Source organism: Acinonyx jubatus, chromosome C2, assembly GCF_027475565.1.
Source record: "Acinonyx jubatus isolate Ajub_Pintada_27869175 chromosome C2, VMU_Ajub_asm_v1.0, whole genome shotgun sequence".
NCBI lineage: Eukaryota > Metazoa > Chordata > Mammalia > Carnivora > Felidae > Acinonyx > Acinonyx jubatus.
Window position 1 is genome coordinate 390330 of NC_069384.1, and position 20469 is coordinate 410798.

The 20469-nt window shown below is 49.8% G+C and overlaps 1 protein-coding gene across 8 annotated transcripts in view; it reads right to left on the reverse strand.

Moving 5' to 3' along the window:
* The window catches only part of PCNT (pericentrin), a 133157-nt gene that overhangs the window by 46020 nt on the left and 66668 nt on the right, over nucleotides 1-20469 (reverse strand). For 5 of the 8 annotated variants that reach the window (XM_027041350.2, XM_027041346.2, XM_027041351.2 and 2 more), the window contains 13 exons: nucleotides 19163-19309; nucleotides 16633-16784; nucleotides 13871-14031; nucleotides 13423-13655; nucleotides 11599-11761; nucleotides 10750-10962; nucleotides 6851-6883; nucleotides 5039-5268; nucleotides 4354-4464; nucleotides 4223-4240; nucleotides 3279-3485; nucleotides 1000-1158; nucleotides 584-736 (listed from right to left, as the gene is read on the reverse strand). In XM_027041350.2, the coding sequence (XP_026897151.2) occupies nucleotides 584-736; nucleotides 1000-1158; nucleotides 3279-3485; nucleotides 4223-4240; nucleotides 4354-4464; nucleotides 5039-5268; nucleotides 6851-6883; nucleotides 10750-10962; nucleotides 11599-11761; nucleotides 13423-13655; nucleotides 13871-14031; nucleotides 16633-16784; nucleotides 19163-19309 (1980 nt within the window). The remainder of the gene's footprint in view (nucleotides 1-583; nucleotides 737-999; nucleotides 1159-3278; nucleotides 3486-4222; nucleotides 4241-4353; nucleotides 4465-5038; nucleotides 5269-6850; nucleotides 6884-10749; nucleotides 10963-11598; nucleotides 11762-13422; nucleotides 13656-13870; nucleotides 14032-16632; nucleotides 16785-19162; nucleotides 19310-20469) is intronic. The other 3 variants (XM_027041349.2, XM_027041355.2, XM_027041348.2) reach the window with 2 other exon arrangements.

A 20469-nucleotide genomic window follows, 5' to 3' on the forward strand; every position in this document is an offset into this window, starting at 1 on the left:
AAGAAAGAAAGAAAGAAAGAAAGAAAGAAAGAAAGAAAGAGAAAGAGAAAGAAAGAAAGGAAGGAAGAGAAAGGAAGGAAGGAAGGAAGGAAGGAAGGAAGGAAGGAAAGAAAGAAAGAAAATTAAAAAAAAAATACAAGTATTTTTCTTTGTCCTGCTCATAGGAAGGGTTAACAACCAAAAATCACCTCTCCGAGAACAGGGTGTCTATAATGACCCAAACAGGTAAGTGGTGAACACTTACTTTCTCTTGACAGCTTCTACTGTCAGACAAGTGTGCCCCTGCTGCCGCTGAGCTCCAACAAGCGTCCTCTACAAGACTGGCTCTCAAGACGCACACCAGACCCAGAGGCTGGTGCAGGAGGCACGGGGTCCAGGTGGCCCTGGGCTCTGCCCCCTGCACAGCTTCTAGAGCCACCCCGGCTCAGACCTTGGAGCAGAAGGCAGGCATCTCCTGAATGCCTGCAGCAGAGGACTATCCTCGGTGCCCACAGTGTCTGGGACCGGGGCTGGTGGTCCCTGGGCAGGTGGTGGCACGGGCACAGACGTGGAGCCTGGTGTCTGGGCAGGCCTGCCGGCTCACCTTCAAGCGAGCATTCTCCTCTTGCAGTTCTCGCAGGCTGACGGAGGCACGGCTGCTCTGTGTGTCCAGCTTCACGTTCAGGTGCAGCCCTTCATCGCGCTTGCTGACCAAGTCATCCTTAATCTTTCCTAACTGTTCTTTCAAGTCTAAAACCTTTCATTAAAATAAGAGAGAATATTAAAAAGTACCTAACATTCTAGTCCACTTAATAATTATGAAAGCTACAAATTAAGAGATTTAAGTACACGGCAAAAAAGAGCTACTGATATTTTATAGCCCACACCAAGCTGTTATATACAGTAGACACAGACCCCTTCCTGCATCATTTGGGTGTCCTGCCCCTCCACACAGAAGGGCAGTGAAGGCCACCAGCAGCCCTGAGCAGAGGGGAGTCCCCCATGGCCCCCCACACTTGCCTCACTCTCCCGCTGCCGGAGCGCTGTCTGTACTGCCTCTAATTGGACTTCTGGGCTCTCAGGACAAGTGCCTGCAGGAGGTGTGGGGCAACTGCCCTCATCGAGTTTAGACTGCAGTGTGGACACCACTCCACGCTGCTCCTGTAATGCCTCTTTATCCTGTTTAAGAATAAAAGAAGATTTACTTTAGGCAAGTACTCCAGGAACTGGGGGCCTCAAACTGTGATCTGAGTGCACGGTGTCCTCAGCTCTTCCTGGAGCTCATGTGCACACAACTGCACATACCTGTGCACCCCTGCACGCACCAGACACACAATCTATAGACCGGCTGTGCTGCAGAGCACAGATCTGCTTGGTGAAGGATGTGACCCCAAACAGAGAGCCAATGTGTGTGCCAGCGAGGTCACTGCAATAAATTCGTCCTTAGTAATTATTCAGGAAGACACAAAAGTGGTCTCTAGACTGTTGGCTATTCAGAAGAAAATTGCAAAGAACCTGCCAACAAACAGGGCGATGGCTCATCAGGGCACCACACATCTGTAAGATGAACACTAATGTCTCATTAAAAATTTTCAGAGGGCATTTAATATGGACAAAAGAGTCACAATAAATTAAGTGGACAAAAAGTTACATCTTTGTGGAAGGGAAAAGGGGCATTTTTATACCTATAGCATCTAATATGCTCAGTAAATGTTTGCTGAGGGAAGGGAGGAGGGATGAGGAAAGATGGAGGAGGGAGAAAAGATAGAGGGGCAAGGGAGGAAAGCAGGAAGAGGGAGCGAGCAGGGACAGAGAGAAGAGAGATGGCAGGGGTGAAGGAAGAATGGAGAGAGGAGGGACGGATAGAGCAGGGATGGAGGGGAGAGGGAGCAGGAAGTATGGAGGAGAAAAGAGGGGAGGAAGGAGAGATGGACTGGGCAGGAGTAAAGGGTAGAGGGAGGAGGGAGGAGGGAGGAGGGATGGGTGGAGCAGGAAGGAAGGGAGGAGGGAAGAGTGAGAGGGAGGAAGAAGTACAGAGGGAAGAGATGAGAGGGAGGAAGAAGTACAGAGGGAAGAGGGAGGACGGAGGGAGGAGAGATAGGTGGAGCAGGGGCAGAGGGAGGAGGGAAGAGGTCAGAGGGAGGAGGGAGGGAAGAGAGTGGAGGGAGGGAGGAGAGACAGGTGCAGCAGGAGCAGAGGGGGGAGGGTGCAGGGACTGATGCAGCCGCCCTGAGCCGAGCTGTCCCCGGGCAGCACAGAAGAGGCCAGAGTAGGGGCAGGGCTCCCCTCTTGTGCTGGGCGCCCCTCCCGAGACAGTAACCGCTCAGGTCCTCGCCCTCGGGAAGACCCCTGACCTCAGTTAACTGTTGGCGTCTGCATTTTTGACAACCAAACACACCTGACAAAACTCTCCTCTCCTTGAAGCTGGACTTGTCACAGGATCAAACCAACGACTGTAAAGTAAGGTTTCTCACCAATCCCCACTTTTCCAGTAAGCGTCTAACCTCTGGTGACATGAAATACATGAAAGTCACAAGCTCAACTCCTGCGACTAACAGCTGGAGAGGAGGGCCGGGTGGCTGGGTCAGACGCCTGGCAATCAGAGGGCGTCCGCCTCGACCTCAACTTCAGACACAAAGGACGATGTCTGTGCCACAGACGCACGCTCCCGATGGCAGTGCACCCAGAGAGGGCACGGACTCTCCTGACCCTCTCCCCGTGCCTTGCCCTCTGTGTCCCCTCATCTGGCTGTTCCTGAGTTGCACCCTTTCTCAACACACTGGTGATCTAGTGAGTGAACGGTTTCCCGGAGAGCACTGAGCCACTCTAGCAAATTAACCGAACCCAAGGAGGGGCTCGCAGGACCCTCCATCTGTACAACAGGACTTGCCAACGGCCCCTGAGGGGGCAGTCTCGTGGGACTGAGCCCCTCTCCTCTGGGGGCTGACGCCACCTCCAGGTGGATGGTGTCTGAGTTTCACGACCTCCCACCAGGGTCTGCCGAGAACTGGATGTTGGCTGTGCGGACCACCCCCCCCCCCCCCCGGCCCCAAACAACCGTCAAGAGACCGGAAGCAGTGAAGTGTATGCAGCAGAGGGTTGGCCGGCAGCCAGTGAGACACGAGGGGACACCCCCTCAGAGGAAATGAGGCCGCAGTGGAGTCCAGCACGGCCCGCTATGGATCTGCCAACCCCCGGTCCTCCCGGCACGGTGCGGGCACAGCGGCCCAGGTGGAAGGTGCCCCGCCGACAGCCCCGACCGAGACCCCACAGAGCCTCCACGCGACAAGGGCCGCTACCTGCTGCAGCGCTTTCACGGTGTTTCTCTGCTTCTCCAGTTCTTCTCGTAGTTCAGTCGCTTCTCTTCGGCAGCTGGCATTGGTCTCCTGGAGACGTTTAATTTCCTGTTCCTGGATTAACACTTGTCTGTCTGCCAATTCTTTCTTTATAACCAGTTCGTCAAACCCATCTGATTTCTCTCTCAACTTTTCTTGTAGCAATTCAACCTAAAACAAAGAAATTGCTTGAGAAATACAATAGTTAAAACAGCCGTCTTCCAAATAAGAAAGCATACAACACAACTGAGGAAACACTGATCCTGACGAGTGGTCTACACGGAGACTACACCCAGGAGCCTAGTGAGACAGAAAATTGTAATGCGGGTGTTCTCTCAATAAAGACGTAGAAAAATATTAATATAACACAAGATCTGTTAGGAAAACAAAGTTAATCTTGTTAGTAGGGAAGGAAAAGCTATTCGGCAATACAAGGAAAGGACTCTGGGCACAGCAGCCCCCTGGGCAGGGTCCAGAGAGCCAGGCCGAGTGAAGGAGATCAGTCTCACACGGGCACAAACTGCTTGTCTATTTGTGCAACTGCAGACATGACACAACTAACACAGAGGCCAGGCTAGTGGGTGGGAGGGGACCCCACATCCGTGTCCTGGCTGTGCTCCCGGCTCGACCTCTGTGGGCATCACCCCAGGGAAGTGGGTGAAGGGTGCACGGGACGTTTGTCTTACTGCTTACAGCTGAAAATGAATCCACAATCATCTCAAAATATGTGTAATGCTTTAAAAGAAGAGGCAAATCAGCTGCAGCCATGCCAGGCAGAAGGAAGCAGGCAAGTCGGGCTCCAAGCAAAAGGAAGCAAGAGAAACAAGCAAGCAACGAGCCCACGTGCGAGAGGGCCCCTGGCCTCCCCCGCCCCACGGGTCATGCGGTGGGAGGGCAACACGCCATACCTCCTCATCCAGCTGCTCCTGTGGTCGTCGTCAGGTACATGGAAGGCAGACAAGGAAACCGAAAGGTAAAACTTCAAAGCATCACAGAGGATGGCTACCCCACGGGTACAGCGTGTGACGGGCTGACTTACATCGTGGACGCATGGGCCCCGTGGCCGGGCCGCCTGTCGGAGCTGCTCCTCCAGCCTCTGGATCTCCCGCTGAAACTCCTCCCGCTCGTGTTCCCGCTCGACAGCCTGCTCCTGTCGAGAAAGGCGGTCTGCTGGGACAGCTCACAGACGCTGGCGGGACACAGCGCTTCCCCTGGCTGCACCCACCTCCCGCCGAAGGGGAGGGGGCTGCACGAGGTCGGGGGAGGGGACAGCCTGCTCAGATGCGGACTGCTGCGGCCAGCACTTCCCTTCCACACGCATGTCACTACCCAAGGAATGGGCTCCGAGTCACGGGGCACTTTGTGAAGCATAGCGAAACGCAGAGGGACGGCCCTGCAGGTGCAAGGCGGGGAGGCCTGTGAACGTGGACGGGAGGAACGTCACAGAAAGCAAACGGCTTGGGCCCAACTGGGGGAGCTACAGGCGCCTCCCGGGTGCTGGGCACGCAGGGCCTGCAGCCTGGGCTGATGGAGGCCCCCCAGGCCATGCACATGAGGGGGCCCCTCAGTCACACATCACAAACGTGGACAACCTCCAAGATGAGCACCAAGCAGCAACGGGACCACAACAATCTGGCCGCACGTGAACCCAACGTTGTGTCGTGGGACCTCATGCTATGAGGATGACTCCGGGGCCACAGAGACAACCTATCCCAGGTGCTTACGTCCATGAACTGGCGCTGGCTCCGCAGATGCTTGTCCAGAGCCGCCATCTGCTGCCTCAGCGCCGAGAGCTCCTCAGCCTGCTTGGCACACGCTTCGTGCCGAGAGAGCTGTTCCTCCAGCTCAGCCTCGAACACCTTCATCTGCGAGAGCAGAACTGCGCGGTCTTTCTCAGACTGCTTCCTGGCCTCCAGCTGCTCCTGGGTTAGACACTCCACCTCCCTACGAAGAGCTGCAAGTGCAGAGAAAACAGGGACACGAGCTCCATAGCTCGGGGCGGGTACGTGGGCCAGAGCGGTAACAAAATGTGTTTGGCAGCGTCCCCGCACAGCAGGGACATCCCAGGAGAGAGCCCACCCCACGTCCAGCCTTCCCAGCGGCCCCAGACCAGAGCCTGGCCAGGGGCTGGGGGCACAGCGTCCCCTGAGGCTCCCAGACCCCACCCCCTGGAAACAGGGGGACACAGCCACGGCCGGGGAGGGGACACGCACTTTGAGAGCCAGTGTGAGCCCGTATTTAGCCAGATACCTGGAGAAAATAAAGTCAAGTACTTCTGCAAAAACAAACCAAAAAAACTGCCTTTTAAATTAAGATTGGCTAGGGCGCCTGGGTAGCTCAGTCGGTTAAGTGGCCGACTTCGGCTCAGGTCACGATCTCGCGGTCCGTGAGTTTGAGCCCCGTGTCGGGCTCTGTGCTGACAGCTCCGAGCCTGGAACCTGCTTCAGATTCTGTGTCTCCCTCTCTCTCTGCCCCTCCCCTGTTCATGCTCTGTCTCTCTCTGTCTCAAAAATAAATAAACACTAAAAAAATTTTTTTAATTAAGATTGGCTAAAATAAAACGTTTTGAAGACTGAAAGAATATATCTTGGTATTCCCAAAAGACGTATCAGCTAATTTTCCAGGAATTATTCCTTTATGTATACTCTCCAATATGGAAAAATAAAATGTAACTTAAAACCTCCATCAGAGGGAACACACGCCCGGATGTTCACTGTAAACATGCTCAGTATGCATGCAGGGCCGGGGCGGTGTCTCAGAGAACAGGGTCCAGCCATCAGGAAATCAAAGCCAATCTAAAATTAACTGGATGATAAGGCCACATTCCAAGTAGAAACTGGAAATTAGTAAGCACCTATAAAAAAAGGAGGCTTGCCTCTGACGAATCCTGAAGTGTTCAAACCATCTCTAAAGTGAATTTTAATTTCAATAGTTTTCACTTACATTTTTATGCTTTCAAGACTCATGTCGTTTTATAAAAATTTGTCAATCTTTTATGGCAAACTACCATCACCACTTCATGCGAATAACTCAGCAATTATGATAAATTAGCCTTAAACATGCAGTTAGAACACCGACATCCGCACCCCTGGAGTCAGTGCTGCCCGGCCACGCACCCAGACAGGACCATCCTCAGAGCCACGTGCCGCAGGAAGGGCGGCCCAGCGCACGTGGCCTCCGTGCAAGTGGCACTGCAAGGAAGGTGTCCTGTGGTCGTTCGGGCCACGCTGAGGGCCACCTACAAAGTCGGGCCAGCACAGAACCTCCACTCGGGTCCCCGAGCCCCTCCACGGACACCCACCGGGGCCTCCAGGGCCACCACCCCCCCGACCCCGCCCAAGCAGCACACGCCGCAGCAGAAATGCTCGCCCATTTTCATGTATCAATACTAAAGATTAAAGTTGGCTTTTTGTTGTTGTTGTTAACAGTCTGCCACAAAAGCTTTGAAGTAGTTTTCTTTTTTGGTAAAAAATTGGGGAAATCTGGTGCAGACACAATGCATATCACACGGCAGCCACTTGTTTGTTTTTACAAACCTGAGTCCTCATGTGCTATGGTAACAGGAATGCCTATGAATGAAAACACACAGCGTTTTCAGAGTGGAAACACGAAGTCAGACAACAGGGTTCCAGGGAGTGTCTGCGTTCCTGGACGGTCTCTAACACTTGTGCTTTTCTGTAGCACCGTGACGATTGTCTCAACGTCTGTGACCCCCCTCCCCAATATCCGTATGTTGAGCCTCACGAATGGGATCTGAGCCTAAGAGAGACCCCATAGAGCGGCCGGCTCCTCCCAAAAGTGAGGACACGGTGCAGAGGCTGGTGTTTATCAGAAGGCGGCGTGCCGGCGCCTTCATCGTGGACCCCACCCTCCAGGGCTGTGAGCGGCCAGTGCCTGTTGTCTGCAGCCCGTCCACGCCTCCTGTGACAGCAGTCCAGGCAGACTGGTGCCCTGGAGCTGCAGTGCGTCCTGGTTGCCCAACAACTTGACACCGACTTCTATTTATTTATTAATGTTTATTTACTTATCTTGAGAGAGAAAGACAAAGCGCGCATGAGTGTGAGTCAGGTAGGAGAGGGGTAGAGAGATACGGAGAGAGAGAAATCCCAAGCGGGCTCCACACTGTCAGCGCAGAGCCCAATGTATGGCTCAGTCTTCCCAACCATGAGATCACGACCTGTGCTGAAATCAAGAGTCAGATGCTTAACCCACTGAGCCAGCCAGGCACCCTGGCGCTGACTTTTAAAGGAGACAAAAAAGCCCCCGTGGGACAGATGGCATCGCCCTGAAAGCAGCCACGAGACACCCCTCACACCCACAAGACACCACGCCAAGAGGTGAGGCAGAGCTGAATTTCGCCACATGGCACCAGGACCTCCAAGAACTCTTGGAAAGTTGGTCAACATTCACGAGGACCCAAAGCAGAATCAGGACCAAGTGGCCACACCCTGGGCCACACCTGGGGGAGCCCACAGTCAGAGAAGGTCAGGAGGTGTTGTGTTGTGCTGGTGGGCAGCATTTCACACAACTGACACATGCGTGAGTCCCCACACAGAAGCACAGAATCCTGCAGCTGGGTGAATGGAAGGACCAGAGGTCACAGTAAGACATGCGAGTGGGGGCGGGGCTGACGATGTAAGATGATCCCAGCTGCACAGGAAGTACACTTCACTGGTGACAAAGGGAAGGGGCAGAGACTGGCCCCGCTCTTCTGCCAATGAGCACCGGGGCTCTGGAAGCTGTGGCCGAATACAGGAGGCCAGGCCTGTCTGAGGGGGTAACCAGAGACACAGAGGTGCCGGAAGACGCGTGGGAAGGGCCAGGCCCAGGTGTGGCAGAGCGTCTGGGGACGGACCTCACGGAGGCAGGGCCACTCAGGCCTCAGGCAGCGAGGACAAGGCTGTCCCCCAGCACAGGGCTACATGGTCACTCAGCTGGTCCCACTTGTCTGTGTCTCCCACAGGCCCCGGCCCTGAAGTCCCAACACCCTAGAGCTTACCACCATGCTCACGGTGGTAAGCTCGATCTTGATGGATGGGGCATGGGCCTAGCCGCCCCACATACATGCAGGCCGGGGCAGTAACACCTGAGAACGGGTGGAAGGGGCCCTGCACTAGGAAGGTCTGTCCCACTGGGAAGCGCAGCCCATGAGAAGTTCCAAGACAGAAGAAAACGTGTTTAAAAAAATAATAACTGACAAGTCCTCAGACCCACACTCATGCTCACACATGCTCACAGGTGCACACCCACACTCACATGCTTGCTCACACACCTGCCCACTTGCACACATCCTCCCACATGTGAATGGAGCCTTGCCTGAGAACAGCACGGCCAGGCGCAGGGACAGAACCAGGAGAGAACAGGACAGGTCAGTGTTAGGGGACACAGGACACCGGCCTGAATGAGGAAGGAGCAAACACAGAAGAACCGGATGCACAGCTTCACAACCAGCAGAGGTAGGTCCCTTCCACCCAGAGAGACGTGGGAAGTGTGGTGACAAGCACCAGAGGAGCAGAGGTGGACCCCGCGGCTGTGGGCACAGCGCACACAAGACATCCCAGATTAGCTCTGCAGAAGTCATTAGTAGGAGATCCACAAGACACAATTAAAGGTGTAAAGAGATTGAAAATAAAGGGTGAAAATGACATATAAGAGATAAAACAAAGCCAGATTAAGGTTTCAATATCAAAAATTTACATCAAAAGTCAGAAAAGTGACAGGAACATATAAGTAGATTGATGTCACCAATAGCAAGTCAAGCAAGAAGATGAGGTCTGGAATGATTACACACAGACCTTCTGAAACATCCCATGTGGGTGGAAGCCAAGGCCACTCACAACTCGCTCTGCCCAAAGAAGCCACAGGTCCGCCAGACCCACACCTCAGCAGCACGTGAGCCTTGGCAGACACAAGCCAAGCACCTGCCCAGGAGGGCGCACAGGACAAAGAAGAAGTAAGACAAGGCCCAAAACCAATTAAGTGGAGGACAAAGAAAGTGGCAATGATTAGTAATCCCAAAAGCTGATTGTTTATTAATGAAGGAAATCAAAAAGAATTAAAAATTGGGGAAAAGACCCGATGTTTAGGGGTGCCTGGATGGCTCAGTCGGTTAGGCACCCGACTCATGATCTCAGCTCAGGTCTTGATCTCACGGTCGTGAGTTCAAGCCCCATGCTGGGCTGCATACTGGGCATGAAGCCTACTTAAAAAAAAAAAAAAAAGAAAAAAGAAAAAACAAAAGACCTGATGGTTATAGCAGCACTATCAACAACAGCTACACTATAGAAAGAGCCCAAATGTCCATCAACAGATGAATGGATACAGAAGATGTGGTGTGTATATATGATGGAATATTACTTGGCAATCAAAAAGAATGAAATCTCGCCATTTGCACCCACGTGGATAGAAGTAGAGTGCGTTATGCTAAGCGAAATACGTCTGTCAGAGAAAGACAAATACCATATGATTTCACTCATATGAGGAATATAAGAAACAAAACAGATGAACATAGGGGAACGGAGGGAAAAAGAGAAGAAAGGGCAACAAACCCCAAGAGACTCTTAACAACAGAGAACAAACTGAGGCTTGATGGAGGCAGGTGGGTGGGTGAGAGGTGGGCCAGGGGGGCACTTGCTGGGATGAGCACTGGGTGTCATACGTAAGTGATGAATCACTGAATTCTACTCCTGAGACCTATTTTACCATTTATGTTAACTAGAGCTTAAATAAAAATTTGAAACAAACAAAAATTGGGGAAGAGTAAAGAGTTTCCTGAATTGGTCAAGGCTGTACCACAAAGCAGACTTGTGCGCCCATAAGCTGTCTGAAAGCCACAAACCCAGAGATGGGCCGGTGGCACAGGAGGCACAGGGACACTGGGAGTCCCTGGTGGGCGAGGGTGTGAGACACATGGTTCTGGGGAAGGCTGAACCCACACGGAGCTGATTCTTACACGTCTGCTCCTGAGGACACCGCCGCCTATGGACTCAATGACCTGGACGCCTTCCATTTTGACTGTTCACGTGTTAAATGTTTAAAACATAAAACCTCTAATAATCTGAAATCAAAATGAACTTTTGTTAAAACTACGTTTTCCTATTGAAGATTAACGTTAGGCGCTTTTTTTAAAATCTTAAGTAAAAATTTTAAGTGGCCTGTGTTTTCCCACTGCCATGGCTATTTATCTCAAACAGGCTGGTGACATTTCAGTGGCCTCCTGTTTGCCAGAGGCAATTCTGGCCTCACACTGCTGTAAGAACTTGAGGGGCCACCAGGGCCAGCCGTCTCTCTAACGGAGCAGCGACGCGGAGGACGCTGCACCAGCCACCCTGATCAGGGCCCCTGCCTTCTTTCCAAGGCCCTTGGTGAGTGAGAGCGGCCCCTGCTCCCACCCTCTGCAGCTCCCATCTCCGGCCGCGGAACCAGCATTTCTTACCATCTTCTCTCTCTCCTGCTTCTGTGGCCAAGGCCTCCTTTTGGGTCCACAGGACAGAGTTCTCCTCCCTCAGCTCTGCCTGCTGCTGGGTCGCCCGCTCCAGCTGCCGTCTCAGGCTCTCCAGCTCAACGGCGAGGCCCTGCTCGGCTGTCTCCTTCTGGCCCAGCGCCTCTTGCAAGCTGGCCTGCTCCACCTTGAACCCTTCGATGAGACCTGAGGAGACGGGGAGAGACCCATTGCCAAGGGCTTGCTGGAGAAGCAAAAGGAGCAGACGGGCCGGACATGGGCATCCCAGCCCCAGCGAGATGTCAGCCGTGGGATACGAGAGCGGAGTGGTCACGCCCGGGGTCCTGTTCCCAGATGGATGGCACCAGGCCAGCGCACCCAGCACGTGCAGGAGTCACCGGACAAGGTGACAGCCCGAGAGCAGCCATGTACAAGACACCCCCACCACACGCCTGCGCACACCCCTCATGCCGAGTGTCTAGCACGTAAGCACCAGACACCATAAACATGGGGGTCACAAATGTCACCTCTTGGGGCAGGACCGATGTTCCCTTCTCGCCACGTAAGGCAGCGCTCCGAGGCTGTGAGCCTGGGATGCGGCAGAGGTTAAGTGCGGAGAGAAGAGCCACCCCGCCTGGGCCCTACCCGCTGCCACAGCCCTGGCCCCCGCGAAGAGCCTGCGCGTGCAACGGCTTTTGTGAGCAAAGTCCCCGAGGCCTCACGCCATCTGTCTTATTTCAGCTTTACGTTTTGCTTTGAACGCTTCCGTTAATGCTTCCCCGTCCCAAGTGCCTCTGGCCGGCGCGCCCCTGCAGACCCTCCCCGCCCGCAGCCGGCGCTCACCCCGCGCCTGGTGCAGCTCCAGCGTCAGCCGTGTCCGGGCCGCGTTCTCCTCATCCAGGCGCTCCAGTAACTCCTGGTGCTTCCTAACGACCTGCGCTGTTTCCTCGTTCTTACAGCTAAATTCTTTCTCAAAACGAGAATGAATCTGACGTGCTTCCTCCAGCTGTTAAAACACATTTGAAAACCAGAATTGCACTTCAATATAAAGCTAACGTCAACAGAATTCCACTTGTGTAGAAGTAGAATACAAATATTGCGGAAGAAACCATTTTGGCATTCAATATTAGGTCAATTATTAAATAAACCTACTCATTCAACAATTTTCAATAAAGTAAAATTCCAGGGGAGCCTGGGTGGCTCAGTGGGTTAAGCATCTGCCTCTTGAACCCAGCTCAGGTCATGATCTCACAGGTTGGTGGGATTGAGCCCCACGTCACACTCTGCACAGATAGTACAGAGCCTGCAGGATTCTCTCTCTCCCTCTCTCTCTACCCCTCCCCTCCTCTCTCCCTCTCAAAATAAACTTAAAAAAAAAAAAGAAGGAAAAATTCTGCACATAGACACAATACTACATAGAAAATTCACATGTTCGTGAACTACTGATACCACATATCTGTACAATAAAGCTAAGGAGAATGTATATTCAAAGATCACAAAACTGTCCATCGAGAGCCTAGAACCTGGGCAGGAACGACCACTTGGTGCTCCACAGGTGGAGGAGGAGATGGGGAGGCCTGGGGTGGGCGGGCTGGGAGGAAGTTCTCCTTGGGCTGGTCACCACAGTGGGAAGATCTGACACGTCTTCACCACCTGCAGACCCATCCTCCCTCCCTGACATCCCTCCGGGCCTCCCTGGATGCCACCCACTCAGGACTCAGCCCTGGGTCCCCATCTCCCCTTCCTCCCCTGGCAGACATGCCTTCCTGTGCCCTCTGAGGCTCCCAGGCCAGCTCCAGCCTGGAGGGCCCACACTAACCTCTGGATCCAAATACCTGTGCCCAGCTGTGCCAACAGACACCTGGGCACCTAGCCTGGGCCTCCCTCATATTCACTGCACCCCCAGACCAGCCTCTGAGGGAATCTACTGGTTTTCCCTTGAAAACAGCCCTAAGCTGCCTCTTCTCACACTCTCACCAAGTAGGGAAAACTTGCTTAAGTATTTCTAGGATGTGAATGGCAATGTCTTGGCTAAAAATGTTTAGTTTCTAATTGGGCTGAATGGGGGAAAAATTGCTATACTGCTTCTCATGCATTCATATTTAATGTCTTTCCTAATTGTCTAAAATGCTCTAAAAGATTCACACAAACAATTCCCTTTTCTAGTGACAATCCCGAAACTAAAACGGTGCAGGAGATAAAAGCAGAGTGGAAGCGAGAGGCCCAACCGCATGATCTACCAGACGCTCAGCTCTTCTCTGTGCACGGCGGTCCCACAGCCTCAGAAATTCTGGTTCAGAAAAGACTCCCACTTAGTAAAGACACAGAGCAGAGTATGGTTGGTACTGACAGAAGATCAAAAAGACATGTGGGGAAGGTGGGTCACACCCAGAATGGAGTTTCTGTCCCCCAACGCCCAGAGGAGGAGTGAACACGAGAAGCCGGATCCACCGGGAAGAGTGACAATGTTCCTTCTAGCCCTGCATGTACAGTGCCCGGCAGAGCACCTGGGGGCTGCAGGACCCTCCCCCATCAACTGTAGATCATCAAACCATTCCATCCACCCACTTGTTCGACCTGTTGTCCTTCTCAAAAAACAAGGAACACTAACAGGAGTTAAATCAGGGTCACAGACCTGTTCAGACGGTGCACAGAGCCATGTCTCACCTGCCTGGTGGAGTCCAGAGCCAGCTCCAGGAGGCCGTCCACTGCCAGGCCAAGGCTCCGGTAAATCCTCCTAATTGGCTGCTCACACTCCAGTGAATTTTCTGGGCTCATGAAAAAGCTTTCACAGACGTGACTGCTAATTTCAGCCTCTGAAGACACCTCTGCACATTCAGGCAAAGTTCTGTCCAGCTCCAGCAGGGCTGCCTCAGGCCACGTCTCCTCGAGCACCGGTACTGCGAAGTGAGGAAACGCTGGGACCTGCATACACCATGTGGCCAGCGAGCCCGCACGACCAGCGCTGCGGAAGGGCGAGCACACCCGGGTCCCAGAGACAACACCCGTCTCGGGCGTAGGGAGCTCGTCCAGCCCTGCCCCAGCGGGGAGGAGGAGGATGGTGCTATGCACCCCGGCCCGGGGTCTGCGGGCACAGGGCCGTCCTAGTGCTCACCTGCAGATGGGCCCTGGCCACTGGGCCGCACTTCACGCGGGCTCTCGTCCTCCAGACACAGCCCCACGCGCTCACTGATCCGGCTCTTCAGGGTGACGGCGGCCTTCAGCGTCTCTCCGAACAACCCGAGCAGCCTCCGCAGAGTGTCTCGGAGAGCTCTCCTGAACGAAGCACATAGTAGGCCATGACCCTGATCCTGACTGACTCAGACAAGAGGGACACAGCCCAGGAGGCAGCAGAAAAAGGTACCGTGCACTTGGGTACTGCATTTTACCAGCCTAGCAGGACAAAGAAAGGTTTCAGCTTAAACTGTGCTGGCCTTCAGTCCAACTCCCTCTTGGAACCGGACCGTTCCTATGCCAAACGTGTCCGCTGGAAATGTGTAGGCACTGGGTCCCACTCCTGTTTGGGATCAGACTGTTTGCAATGGAACTGTGCTGGCCTTGGGTCTGATTCCTTCCGGAGTGGGCTGTTCCTGTTGAAACTGTGCTGTTGAGGAATTGGTCTCTTTGCTCTAGAGAAAACCCTCTAAGACTAGAGATCCCAGCCATCAAAATGCTTCAGGGGTACCCTCCCTACCAGGACTCTAGCTGGTTTTATGCTAAAAAAAACGATGGTCCCTCCACATGTGCATTTATAACTAAGTGAACTGACTTAACCAGAAGTAATTTAGAACTTCGATGGCCATTACGAGGAAGTTTTGATCTCCCTAAGCTTGTTTTCCTCAAAACTGAATTAGAAAGCCATGGCTCCCTAACAAAAGGAAAAAAAAAAAACAAAAAACTGAATGGGATGGCTATTTTAAAAGGTATATCAAGGCTTCCAGATGTTTTCAGGATTCTAAGTTTGCCTCTTTGCAAAATATTACTTCTAAAATGATGCAAACAATTGAGAAAAGTAAGAATGGCTTCTGAGGCCTCTTTACCTGCCCCCCCCCCCCCCGCCCCCAATCTTCTCTGCAGACATGTGGCGGCCACATAGTGCTGGGACCCGGCTCCCAGTGCCGTTTTCCTCTGTTGTCTCTGCCAAACTTCCCTTTTCCTCTGAACCTCTTTCCACTCTCGCCTCTCCTGAACCTATTAAAAGCTGCCTCTCTCAAGTTAAGTCTTCTGAGAATCTAAATAAACCTCAGGCTTCTTACGTTCTCTGGTCTAAGGCCAAACTGTGAGCCATGGTTAAGGAGTTCCCTAAAGGAACCAAGGATCCCCCCCAGGTTTATTTAGCATAGTTATTTGCATAGAAACCAACCTGGTTTCTCACATTTACATCAATTTGTCCACATGCCTACTGGTGAGGGCCAGGCCAAATGCTGGATGACTAGCTTTCCTTTGGGAGTAGCCCAAAGGAAAGGAAATCTAGAAGGGGATCCTGAAGGGGATCCTGAAGGGGATGTAGAGAATCAAGCCCTTAAACTTGTCAGAATGCTAGAAAATTCACTGGAAATCACTGAGCAATTACAATAGCTTTTTCTAAGCCTACTGATTGGAACAAAATTGAGGCTTGCACACAAAAGCCTGACGAACCTGTTCATCACTACTACAATGGACTCCAAATTGTCATTTGAGACTATTCTGCTGGTTTTTCTTTATGTTGAATCCACCTGGGTAGTATTCAACACTATATGTTTTTTTCTAACAGGGTGAACTGGGATCTATCTCTTTTAGTTAAAAGGACCAGGATGGAATGGGAAACTGCCCATATTTAGTTACTATGGCAAACCAGCTACTCATATCCTACATGAATCACCTAAAAGACTGCTGAAATCCTCAACTTTCAAATCTTGCAAGTGATGGCCCCTAAACGAAACCAAAAACCATCTACTTTCTGCTATTGCAAAGAGCCAGGACATTGGGGGAAAAAGAAGAAACTATGACGAATTTCAGCACTCTAGTCACCTCCAGCCCCATAGCCAGCCTTTCCTGACATAGGACAGAACAACCAAGAAGGGTCCTTCCCGGCACTGAGGGACAAAACCACTAAACGTGAAAAACCTGACTCTTGATCAGCAATGCATTCAAGGGAAGATCTTGATCAAAAGGGGTTAAGTGTGAAAATTAATAGAAAAACTCGTTTAGAGTGGAGTCAGGGGGCCAGCAGGGGGAACTCTGGTGCCCTATCAACTGCAGACCTATCAGGAAGAGGGACATCTTGCCAGGATACTACTTCACTATCCCAGCTGGAGGAAGGAAGGTTTCTTCCTGTCCAGGCAACAGCCCAGCCAATGAGAAAGTCCCAGTTCTGCCAATGAGACATTGCCACAGCTCAGCCAATGGGAGACAGTCACAGCTCAGCCAATGGGAGACCGTCACAGCTCAGTCAATGGGAGAGACAGTCACAGCCCGCCAATGAGAAGCCACTAAACTTCCCGGCTCCCAGTTTACTCCAATGGACTTTCTGTTGAGGAAAGCCCCAATCCCCTTTCCTCTATAAGAGCCTCCTCTGCTCCATTCTCCAGACTTGCCTGTGGTGTTGCCCTAGCTGGGTCGCACTGGCTTACTGGCTCCAATTCTCTGTTATTCCTGAATAAACCTATTTTTGCTGGTAAGATATTTGGCAATTAAATTCTAAGGTTAATGCCTCATTATAACAAATTTTATAATCTGGCAAAAATGTGAAGATTTGGCAAAGTGAGATGGTGGGTATACAGGTGTCTGTTATGTTACTCAGTACTTTTCTGGAGAAGAATAATGTGGCACAGGGTCCCATCCCACTAGTGGAGAAGGCACTGGGGAAGCAGCAACAGAGAGGAGCATGTGACTGACCTTTCACGGTCAGACAGGTCAATGTCAGACTTCAGCATCGAAATGAGATTCGTGCCTTCCTGGTTTTCCCTTTCATGCCTTTGCTGTAGCTTCTCCAGTTCCGAATGGCACTCTTCTACCTCATGTCTTAAGGATAAAATTTGGTCTTCCAGCTGTTCAGGAAAAATTGTTAAAGCTTTATTTACAACAGTTTAGGGGCACTTGGCTTGCTCAGTTGGTAGAGCATGCAACTCTTGATGTCCAGGGTCATGAGTTCGAGCCCTACACTGGGTGTGGAGCCTACTTAAATTTTTTTTTTAAGTAATTAAAAAAATAATAAAACAATTTAGTTAAGAATAAATTTCTGTAAGAAACATTCATCATCCCTGTTAACAAAAATATGGCAAAATATGATGGCGATTAAAGTTGAAAATTACTAATATGACTGCCCCTCCCCCCCAATATTCACTGCCTACAAAAACAGAATACATGAACATCCTAGGCTGCCCCAGACACAAGAGAGAAGGGGCAAATTCACCAGAGGTTATTCTCACAAGGAGGCCAGAGGCTTAGAGAGTCAAGCAGTCTGGTCATAGAGGGGTCACATTATATACACCATCCCAAGTTTTCATTTAAAATGCACGAGGGGCGCCTGGGTGGCTCAGTCAGTTAAGCGTCTGACTTTGGCTCAGGTCATGATCTCACAGTTCGTGAAATTGAGCCCCGCACAGGGCTCTGTGCTGACAGAGCCTGCTTTGGACTCTGTATCTCCCTCTCTCTGCCCCTCCCCTGCTCGTGCTCTGTCTCTCTCTCCCCCTCTCTAAAATAAACATTAAAAAAATAGTATAAATACACATTTATGCTTTAAAAAAATTTTTTTTAATGTTTATTTATTTTTGAGACAGAGACAGAGCATGAGCTGGGGAGGGGCAGAGTGAGAGGGAGACACAGAATCCAAAACAGGCTCCAGGCTCTGAGCTGTCAGCACAGAGCCTGACGTGGGGCTAGAACCCACGAACTATGAGATCATGACCTGAGCCGAAGTCAGATGCTTAACCGACTGAGCCACCCAGGTGCCCTGTATACACATTTATTCTTATATATTAAAAAAAAAAAAAAAACGAACTCAACAACAACAAAGTAAATCCAATTCAAAATGTCAAAGACCTTGAATGGACATTTCTTCAAAGACATACAAATGGCCAATAAGCTCGTAAAAAGGTGCTCAACATCACTAATCATCAGGGAAATGCAAACCAAAACCTCAGTGAAATACCACCTCATTATTCATTATGATGGCAATTATAAGAAGAAAAAAGAGATGGGAAATAAGTATTGGCGAGGATGTGAAGAAATTAGAATCCTGTACGCTGCTGAAAGAAATGTAAGGTGGCGCAGCTGCTGTGGAAAGCAGTCTAGCAGTTCCTCAAGAACTTAGATACAGATTTATGCATGACCCGGCAATCCTGTTACTAGACACATAAACCCCAAAATGTTAAGCAGGGACTAAAAGATACTTGTACACCAATGTTCACTGTGAAAGTATTCCTAACAGCCAAAAGGCAGAAACAACCATCAAGAAGTCCATCCACAGATAAGGGCGCCTGGATGGCTCAGTCAGTTAAGCAGCCGACATCGGCTCAGGTTGTGATCTCACAGTTAGTGGGTTCAAGCCCCAAGTCAGGCTCTGCGCTGACAGCTCAGAGCCTAGAGCCTGCTTCGATTCTGTGTCTCCCTCTCTCTCTGCCCCTCCCCCACTCACGCTCGGTCTCTCAAAAATAAACATTAAAAAAAAAAAAGTCCATCAACAGATAAATCTGTGAAGAGATACACAAAATGTGGTATCTATATATCATGGAACATTATTAGCCATAAAAAACCATGAAACTGACACATGCTGCAACTTGGATGGACTCCACAGACATTATGCTAAGTGAAATGAACCAGACACAAGAGGGTAAAATTGTATGATCTCACTTATATGAGGTCCCAAAAGTGGTCAAATTCATACAGGCAGAAAGTAGAAGGGTGGGTGCCAGGGACTGGAGGGAGGGGAAATGGGGAGGTAGTGTTTATTGGGCACAGAGTTTCTTCTTGGGTTGATGAACAGTTCTAGAAATGGATAGTGGTGAAAGTTGCACAACACGGTGAACATCGTTAATGCCACTGAATTGGACACTTAAAAATGATTAAAATGGGAAACTTTATGTTATGTTATATTTTATATATATATAAATTATATATATGTATATTATATATATGTATTATATATAATATATAATATATTAATTATATGTATTATATATAATATATAATATATAATATATATTATATATGTATTATATACGTATATTATATATGTATATTATATATATTATATATAATATATATAATTATATATATATAAATTATATATATGTATATTATATATATGTATATTATACATATATATAATTTATATATATATATAACATATATATATACACGTTATGTTATATTTTACCCACACACACACACACACAATAACAAAGAAAAGACACATTTTACATACCTGCAGAATTTGGTTATTCTTCTCCTGAAGCTGCAGAAACAAAGACTCTTTCTCTTTTTGGTACAGAGACTGCACTTGCTCGCTCTCAAGTCTATGTATCTTCTCTTGTTCATGTAAAGCAACTTCCTTTTCACTTTCGAATTCACCCTGTACAAAAAGTACATCATTAACAACAAAAATGCCATTAAACTCTAAAATTATGCCAGTTCCACTTCTATGTTTGCTAAAATATAGTTCATTCAACAAATGTTTATTGAGTCCATATTATGCCAAGAGCAGTGATCAGAAGGAACAAAGCCACCACTCACAGCGAACATGCACTCAAATGTGCTTCTCATACAGAACATGAAAAAGACAGCTTGCTACCTTTCCCAAATGGCCACATTAAGAAATTACCCATCACCAGGGTATCATGACCATCAAACTCCAAGGTATTTAGAAACCTAAGTTCCTTTGGTTTTCAAAGATAAACCCTATTTCTTCCTAAAAATAAAAATTGTTTTTAATAAAGTTCACCTAATGAATTAAAGTACATTAATTAAAGGGGCGCCTGGGTGACTCAGTCGGTTAAGCGTCCGACTTCAGCTCAGGTCATGATCTCGCAGTTTGTGAGTTCGAGCCCAGCATCGGGCTCTGTGCTGACAGCTTAGAGCCTGGAGCCTGCTTTGAATTCTGTGTCTCCCTCTCTCTCCACTCCTCCTCCATCCTCTGTCTCTCTCTCCTTCAAAAATAAATAAAAACATTAAAAAAAAATTAAAGTATATTAATTAAATAAGCTTTAAAAAAAAAAACTACAGAGGTAGCACTTCCAGAATAATAGAATAAGGACCTCCAAAAAATGTGTTCCTCCATAAAAGCACAGGGAACACAGGCAAAACCTGTCAAAATCGACTTTTCAGAGTTCTGGAAATTAAGAAAGACTTGTAACAATCCAAAGAGTGTTCACTGAAAACAAAGTCTGAGTTTCCATCAAAACAACAAGCGCTGAGAGGTATTTAAACCTGCCCTAACCCCAACACTCCTACCTCAGGCATAGCCCTGAAAACAGCCCAACAGTCCTAAGAGTTGGGGGGAACAAACACATGTTTGGATCTCCAAAAGCACCACCTCGCCAACTGTCACTAATTAACCTGTCTTGCAGCTTACTAAAAAGCTCCATTCTTGGAGCACCAGGGTGGCTCAGTCAGTTGAGTGTTTGACTTCATTCAGCTCAGGTCGTGATCTCGTGGTTTGTGAGTTTGAGCCTGGCATCAGGGTCGCTGCTGTCAGCACAGAACCTGCTTCTTCAGATCGTTTGAACTCCTCTC